At 39.4% G+C, this 9,199-nt stretch overlaps 1 protein-coding gene across 1 annotated transcript in view; it reads right to left on the bottom strand.

Moving 5' to 3' along the window:
* ADARB2 (adenosine deaminase RNA specific B2 (inactive)) overlaps positions 1-9,199 on the bottom strand; it is a 304,298-nt gene that overhangs the window by 108,555 nt on the left and 186,544 nt on the right. The window contains exon 2 of the mRNA XM_027886150.1: positions 560-646. Within this exon, the coding sequence (XP_027741951.1) occupies positions 560-646 (87 nt within the window). The remainder of the gene's footprint in view (positions 1-559; positions 647-9,199) is intronic.

Below are 9,199 nucleotides of genomic sequence, written 5' to 3'. Positions count from 1 at the left end.
CCTCCCTCCCTTTTCTTGTCCCTTTTTTTTTTTCTTTTTCTTTTGTACTCCAGGTCATATCACTGAAGTAAACAGTTTAAGTGGATGTCTCAATCCTGCAGTCTTTACTTTTGCAAAAGTCCGTTTTTAACTGAGGAAATAAAAGCAGGAGGAACACACACCACAAAATGTTCCTTTTTTTGTGAGAAAAGCAAGCGAGCAAAATAAAGTAACATAAACAGGAAAGGAGAAGGAGCTCCACAGTCTTGTAAACCTGAGTGCAAACATCTCCTCTTTGTAAGAAGTTTTTCCTTTGTATTTGTGACATTCTGTTTACAGCTCTCCCTTGTCAGAGTCTGCACAGGGAAAACTGGGAAGGTGAGTTGAGATCAACCCCTCCTTTTCTGGAGACTGGAGAACGTTTGGACTCAGCATCATGGAATTTTACATTTTACATGAGGACTGGGCTTATGGTCTGCCAGTAGTTGCAAATTCACCTCATTTCCACAACTGCTCCTACATTGCAGAGCTTTTATTTTTCAATTTCATTATTTATCTATGGAGAAAATAGACTGCTTACTTAAATTGTCTTCATCCTCCATGGTGGTTGGGCCAGGACTCAGGTACTTGAAGGGTGCTATGAAGGTTGACAGTATGCTTAGTTTTTCTATAAGAAAACAGAAGAAAAGATACATTTAAAATCAGTACTCAGTCAGCGCATTCAGTTCTACTTCACAGTTTTACTGAGGTCAAAACATCTTGGCAAGTCTGTTTCTTCTTTTTAAAATTTTCCTGACTCTACAGTCCCACCAAAGTTCACTGAACTTTGATGAATTTATTACAGCTGGCACATGCAAACACCAAACACACATTTCTCCTTGTTTCTGGCTCCATATAGTGTTCCTGCTCTGTGCTTCCCAGCAGTGGTGCCCTCTTGCTTTCTCTCCCTGATGCAAGTTGAAACAGAAGTCTTAGAGAAAGCTCAAGGGCTGATGGTACAAGAGACTACAATGGCTCCTAAATCTATAAATTGCTGATATGATTTTTGGGAAACCCTTACAGTGTGCATAGGAAGCTATTATTCATACAATAAAAACACTATTTGAAATCCCTCTTGTGTATATTCATATTAAGTGCTGTTCCTTTTAACAGCAGTTTCTGTTTATCCTGCAGATAGTAGATGGCAGAAAATGTAATTCCAAATGCCATGATCAGAATCTTCATTAGATGCCAGGACAGATTCAGCAAAATGAGAACTGATACTGATTTATACTAGCTTAAATTTTGGCTAAGGATTTATCTATAGGAAATGCTGAAGTTAACACAAACACTAGAAACAGGGATACATTTAAACATTTTATTTCCTTTGATAACTGGTTTATTTAGCTGGACATTTACCTTGTTTAGGCTGAATTCCTCTCAGCAAACTATGGGGACCAACATTAACAGGGTGTCTACTTAACATAAGAAACAGAAACACACCTTACAAAGGTGATCCACAGCTTTGAAGAACTTACTTGCTTTCCTAAAGTACTCATTAGCTTAGAGAGCCTCAGCTATGGCTGAGGAAATAGGTAGCTGAGGCTCACCTATTTCTCCAGGTGGAAAGGCTCTGCATCCTGCACATTGTGAACAGTGCTGGCCTTTCATCCTGTGGCAGAAGCATCAAAACCAGACCAAAAATGCATTCTTTCAAATAACCCAGGAAAATATATTTCTATGAGGGCTTTCTTTATTAGTGAGAAAATATTTCTCTGAATTTCCTTAAACTACCTGGCTGCTCAACTGCCACTGGTCTGGAAGGCATTCCAGTTGAAGAGCTTTAAAACTTCTTCATCAGCACATCTGTTAGCTTTTTGGCCTGGTTCTTCCTACATTTGCAAATAATCCTTGCTCTTTTTAAAGACTGTTATCAGAACCCATCAAAAATGACTGCATATGTTTGCCCTTAGCTGGGTAACACTGCAGCTCAACTCTATTACGGGAATTCACAGTAAAAGCTGACTGCTCTTTGTTAAGTAAATACAATGAGCAGAATAAAAGATTGCCTGAAGAAAACCTTTTTCAGTCCAGAAACCTTTCAGCCCAGACTAATATATAATTAGAGCACAAATTAGCCTCCTTCAATTGCAATTTCATTAAGGGATTGCAGTGATGTCAGGAACCAAAAGAATTAAGCTATTTATGAACGCTATAGCTAAAAGATTTTCCTAAGTGAATCCTTTGACACTTTTTTTTGCTAAGGCATTGCTCACTGAGAAATGTGGTGTCTCTGTATGACACCATCTCCCTGTGTGTGAGACTGTTGGGTTGTGATCACAATAAAGGCTGGTATTCACTCCTGACTTTCCCAACTGGTTTCTTTGATTAAAGTGAAAAGAGCGTAGGTTTTTTGGGATCTAATCCAAAAACTACATTTGGTAAGGGGAATGCTTCAGATGAGAGACATAGGATCAGGGCAGCCCTCGGCTTCAGAACCAGCAATGACTGTTGTGTCTGGATACTGAGATGCAGAGAGCTGAAGTGTGTGCACTCCACCTGGGTCTAACTGTTGACAGCTGTCAGATCCTCAGAACTAACCCTCAAGACACTGGATGTCACACACAAACCTAAATCTTCTTTGCTGAGAAAATATTCTCACTTCTCATAGAGAGTTAACCCATTAAGCAAGCAATGAGGACATGTGCTTTCTTGCTGCAGTGACTAATGCTTACTCCTGCCACCAATCAAAAAGCAAACCTGTGTAATTTTATACTATATTATTACTAGCTAAATAAATATTTTATGATTTAGTTTTGTTCAATTGATAGGTGAAATTTACAATGTGGGTTTAAAATTTATTAATTTTATTTTTCTTTTCTCTTAAGGGATTGTTTATCCATCTTAAGTTACTGTAATTACTGTTTCTCACCTGTCCTCAAAGACCTTGCTGGTGCCTTTGCTTTGTGTGGCAGAGAAACAGGATGTAAAATTTGCTGCATGCTTAGAGCAGCAATGGGTGGCTTTGTGACAACCAAACTCAGGCAGGCCCTAATAAGAGGATATCCTTCCATCAATACAGATAATAAAGATTGTAATTCAATATTTCAATCCATTGGTTGAGCAATGGAAGATTTAGTGTGCATCTGGAAGGAGGAGAAAGGCAGGATTTTGAGTGAGCTATATAAAAAGAGAAAAGCTGTGGTTTACACATTGAACAGATGAATTACTGAGCCTGTGGAGGAGGAGACGATAAATAACAGGATAATTAAATGTACATGTTTACAGGGAAATAATATGGCTAGGGATAAAACTATTGGTATGATAGTGCACTTCCATCTTTTGCAGGTTATTGCCTATTGCAGTACAGACCATGGGGCACTACTTCAACTTTATTATCAGTGGTGAAATTCAGCATTAATTTAGTTTACCATTTCAGAACAAGACTGGAGAGTTGTGTATTCACACTTTATGGTTCCTGTGTATGTTAATTATCCATCACAATTAGCCTTATTTGCTTAGCAGTTTGATGAAATCTTATGAATAAGAATAAAGGACACGTTTGGATTAAAAAAAGACATACAGAGAAATATCATTAAAGCTTCCTTTCTTCTCTCACTCTCTTCTCCTTCCATGATTTTTTTTTTTTCCAAAGAGAAGCAATGTCAGGTAGCCCAAAATTAGTGCATCTATTTTTACTTCATAATTGTAAATGTTCTCGGTATTTGTTTCTGAGGAAGTTATTTTTCAAGGCTAGGATAGAGGGTTTAAGAGAAGAAGGCAAGACATTTCAAAAACTCTTTTCTGCAGAAATGCAGAATACATAACCATACATTTCTGAGAACCAATAGAGGAAATTATTATTGCTTGCATTACAGTTGTACCAGAAGCCTCTGATGTCATGAAGAAGAGATTTCATGAGGGCTTACATGGGCACAAAGGAAGCTTTGTTTACGATGGAAATTGAGAGACAAAGAGCAGTTATAGTGCAATTTATTTCTAGCCACCCTGAAACACTAATGCAGGATGATAGCATCATATTTTGTAGTGTATTCACCATAAAAACAGCCTTCCAAGTAAAAATCTGCTCTAGTACTCTAAGCACAAAAATCACCATTTCTCCTGAGAAGAAACCTCACTCTCCTGTTTTGGAACGGAAAAGGATTTCAGTTCACTCTTCTTAAGGATATATTTTCCAGCAATAGCAAATACTAAAAAAATAATCATGAACACCGTGTTGACAGTAGCCATATAAATAACTTAAACAAATAAAAAACCCCCATGGGCCAAGATATGTTTTGCATGAAATACAGAAAATTGTTTAGTTTGAACGATTCAGCAAAGCCTGGCATACAAGGCAGGCAGCCAACTTTCCACTAAAATCTGCTCTTTTTGTGAAGTTGCTCTTGCCCTGGAGATGTAGGCAGAAGGCTGGTCACAGGTCCTGTAAATACACTTTTATTGTGAAGACAAGAATACACATATACAGCTATAAACAGCATTTGTGCCCTTCATACCTATCAGTATTTAAAGGGCACCAGATAATGCAGCTTGATCATCAACTCCACGGAAGTTCTTTCACTCTCAATCACCAGAATAAAAGCAATGGAAACAGCAGGAGCTCAACACTTTTAAAAATCAGCCCTTATAGATGTTGGACAAATTGTTTAGCTTTAAGAAGAGCAGACTGAGTGGGGTCATAACAGCAGCCTGCAAGCACATAAAAAGCTACTGGATAGAAGAAAGGAGCAAACTGTATTCTATGTGCATTAACACAACTAGAAGTAATGGACTTAAATTGCACCAAGGAAAATTCACTTTAGACATTAAAAAAACCCTTCCTAACTGTAAGGACAGTGCAGAGCTGGAACGGCTTGTCTGGTGGGGAGGCTGAGGAGCTGGTGGTGCTGAAGGGCTGTAGGGAAATGGTTTGGCATCTGCAAGGGGTTGTCCTCGGTCCCATTCCTTATACTCCCCATATCCCTATGGACCTCAGTAGAAAAACTTGTCCTAACCATGAGATCCCACAGCAGGTTCTAGTTCTTGGAAACTTGGAAAAGCCAGTAGTATCTGCTAATATCAGCTAATCTCTAAGCAGAAGTTTGTGGCATGCTCTTTTGCTTGGCAGCTAATGAGAACTATTAATAATTGTTTTTTTTTAAAAAAATGCAACCTCCAAAACCAAGAAGGATTAGGCAGATGCAAACCAGTGGCTTGCCAGATCAGTGTTAACAATATTTTACTGAATTTGTTTCATTCTCTCAAATTGATTACCATAAGCTACTTTACTTGTCAGAGGTTTATTCAATAGTATTCTTTTAAAAACACAATGTGGACATTATAACCAGTCCTAACTAATTCATTTGGTTTGTGTGGACTATGAAATTACTCAGGAAGGGACAAATGTGATGCAACAATATAAACTCAGCTGCAAAACCTCCTGGAAAAAAAACTTTTTTTTTTTTTTTTATTTCTCTAAAACAATATTTGCAGCTACTTGGATAGTTACATTTTTACAGTTATGTTAGCCTTGATTTGAAAGAGGGGGGATACAGGGAGAAGAGAGCCTGCACATCAGGACACGATTCTTTATCTTCCTTCTCATATCTTAGTCAGTTCAGGCTTGGGCTGACAGTGACTGACAGGATGAAGCGATTCTTAATGCAAAAGGAAAATATGTCAAATTTGTAGCGAAAATAACAATGCCTTTAAACCACAGCACTTACTGAGAAGGGCTCACAGCCTTCTAAATTATGGCTTGCACAGCCACCATGCTGCACCTCTTAGTTTAAGCAGCCAGTTTCTAGATAAGGATTTATTTGTGTGGTGTCAGAATCAGCCTTTACAGCCGAGTTTGACAACCAGCTGTTAAGTCATGAATGTCTGAGTGTGCAGGGCTTCAGCAGCATTGCCCAGGTGCTTTTTTGCCTCACAGGCAAGTAGGAAGGATCTGTGTGATGCTCTTTTATACCCACACTGACAAAGCTGCTCTGGAGTGCCTGTGAATTGCCACCACAGTACCAGTGGGGCTGGGAGGACAGTCTGTCCATCCACTCCAGCCATATTTAAGCTGGAAGTGTGCCTGTCCTAAACCCCTTCAGAGGGCTGATGTTTCTGTGCAGACACAGCAGCAGCTTTGGTACAGCTGTGTGCTCCTGCAGCAGCTCCAGTTTGGTGTCTTGCACGGATAAGTTCAAGCCTGCATATATTTGTAGGGGGCTACTGGCACATACCCATTCCTCTTTGGTTTCTGCTTTTTCCTCGCAGCCCTACACTGTGAGGCCTGAAAGTAAATCTTTGCTGACATCGTGGACCCTTGAGAACCATCAGTCAATGCAACCCAAACAGCACACCTGGCTGAGCAGCCCAGGGGGGTAAAAGAGACTGTGGACTGGAGGATATGAGAGGGTTAAAATATGTGGGACTGTTCCTGTCTGCAGTTGTGCTGCTTGGCACCCCTGAAAGCATGACCTTCAAGGTGGGCAGTTACTAAAGGTCTGCTTTTTGTAATTCCTTTTAAATCCAAGGCATTTGCAGTGATATCCCACCCTGGCCCATGTGGGAACAATAAGGAAAGCTTTTCTTGGAGGTAGCAGAGGAATATGTGGAGAGAAAAAACCTCCTGGTTAAATATGATTTTTGACTGGAACATTTTTCTTAAAAGCAGGGAGAAAAGGTAATATTCACATTAAGGGTTTTAGGTTTTTATAAGAAAAAAAATTATTCAGCATTATTGTTTTTGTTCTCTGCTTCAGCAAGGACCTGAAATAAACATAAAATATCAGAGCGCAATTTTTTTTAGCCTGATAACCAAAAGGGAAGAAAAAATCAGGGAACATTTGGATAGTCAGCATTTCAGGCAAAGGTTTTCAGCTGCATGAAGCAGGTTGTGCCTTGAGTTAGAAGTCAGAGGTGTGAACCTGGAGCCATGAAATCTTCCTCCAAAACAGGGCAACAAGCTGTTCAGTACGATGCAGCTCCCAGGCGCAAAAGCACCTGCCCCTGTGCCTTGACTGCAAGTTGAACATGGTCTGCCAAGTGCAGGGGGCTTCTGTAAATAGAACTATTTGCTGCCTTTGTAGTTTATTTATCTAGTTCTTGGGGCACAGAATACCTTTCTGCTCCATTCTTGTTCAGTGCTTAGCAAAATGGGATCTGTGTCCAAGATGAGAGCTCTGAAATGCAATTATATTAAGTAGCAATAACAGTTTATGGTATTATGATACTGCAGAGAACATCGAATGTGAAATATCAGTTAGCTCAGGGGTCTGGCAGCTGGACTAATCCTCTGTGCATCCTGTTCCAGCTGTTTGCTGATCCAGAACAGCTACCCTTGGAAAGCTTTGGGGAAGCTACGTTAAATGTTTTACCAGTGCCAATCCAACCCCTAACAGGCAGCAGCAGGTTCATGCCCTGTGCTCTGGCCACTCTGCAGCCCTGCGTCCCACCAGTGCCTCCACCCATGGCTGCACTCATTTACTCTGAGGCCAAAGCAACTTCTGGTTTATCACTTAGAAAGCAAAAAGGATCAGCAAAAAAGCCATGCATGTGACTTGTACGGATTCATTCAATATGGTCTGAGATAAATGGGGATGTGTTTAATTGATTGCATTACGCATTAGGGCATTATTTCTTTCTACAGTGGTATGTCCTGCAGCTCTCTTCTCCTGCATTTTCAGAATGGAGATGTTGGTGTTAAGCTGCAGATTCACCGTATGAATGTAAACAGGCATTTGCATAGACAAATCTCAGGGGCTGTACTTCAGCACTCCCTAACAGCACACTCCAAGCACCTTCACCATGAAAGACCGTTTACAGAATGAAACACACTGTGTTGTAAAATATTGGTTTCTTATTACTTCCAGTAAAGAGCAAAATAAGTAAAACCACAAGGTGGTTGATGGATTTTTTATAAGAAAGGCATTGTGTATGTGTGTTGTTCTCTATTAGATTCCATGGAAATCAATTTTAAATCCAGTTCAGCCTAGTAAAATTAGATCTAAAACTATTTAATTTTGTTGCAAGAGTGTTTCTCTCTCCTGATGCCTTGCTTGAGGAAACATGGAGATAAAAACTCTTGAGTTATTATCAGTTTATGTGCATCAGTCTGCCTGTGGAGTGTATTACATTATGTATTTCTAAGTGATCTGGCTGTGGCTTAGAGATGGCAGTTTAAAAATCACATTTTTGAAACCTTCTTATGCTATTTGAACATTCATTTTGGAAATATTTTTATCTTTCATCCTATAAACTATGACAGGGTTTTATTTCCTATTTTTTACCTCCATTTTTTTGGGATGTCATCACTTTAGAAAAAAACAGGAGAAGAACAGAGAATAAACTGCATAAAACCCATCAGTTTTCAATGTGTGCTGAATGGAGATACAATAGAAACCATAAAAATGTCCAGTGGATTTATTAAGCCTACAATAAATCTTTGTGATTAACTATGACTATTTGACTGTATGCCAAACTATTATCAAACAGTATTATCAAAGAGCAAAAATTTTCAGTCATATGGGTAACTAGTTTGGCCATGATTAAGGTGAATAGAGTAGTTTCTCATTAGCCTGTATCTACATAAAACTCTGCACTACTTAAGGAGACTTCGCTAAGCTAAGGTGGAAAACTATATGAAAATTCTCTATTTGGGTTCAGAGAAGTTTCCCTATTACTAATTTAAACCTGTCAAATAAATTATGATTATGTAAAACATGACTGGTCTATGCCAGAGTAAGAGCACCAAAGTTAGTAATGGTATTTAAAAGGATGCCTGGAGCCAGTGGACCTGAAGGTTGGGGAGGTAAAGCAGCTGCCCTTGCAGGCAGTACTACAGACCACTTCTCAAGACTGTGCCTGCAGAAGGACATAGAGGATACAAAGCTTTGTGCTGCACTACCTGATTTTGAAATGTTTTGTCACCTTCTGAAACCAGCAGTCCACTCAGGTACATAAATTTTAAGGTAGGGCTGAGCTGTTAAAATGAAACTTTAGTTTCCCAAACTCTGACTCCGGGTTCATCCACCATCTGCTGCAAGGCTGAACAACCCTAGGAGGGACTGATCTCATCAGCATGAACATGTACAAATAAGTGCCTCCTGAGATAAGTAAAATAAATGACTCCCAGCAGTTGCCTACTGATTTTACTTGGGACCTGGACTATTGATTTAGACTAAAAAACCTAACTTGTAGATGCCCAAAGTTAGGAGACATGATTTCTAACCTATCTTGCCAGGAAATC

Source organism: Empidonax traillii, unplaced genomic scaffold (genome assembly GCF_003031625.1).
Source record: "Empidonax traillii isolate 1590-97213 ecotype Southwest subspecies unplaced genomic scaffold, ASM303162v1 scaffold178:size2223814, whole genome shotgun sequence".
NCBI lineage: Eukaryota > Metazoa > Chordata > Aves > Passeriformes > Tyrannidae > Empidonax > Empidonax traillii.
This window is presented reverse-complemented; position numbering and strand designations above follow the sequence as displayed.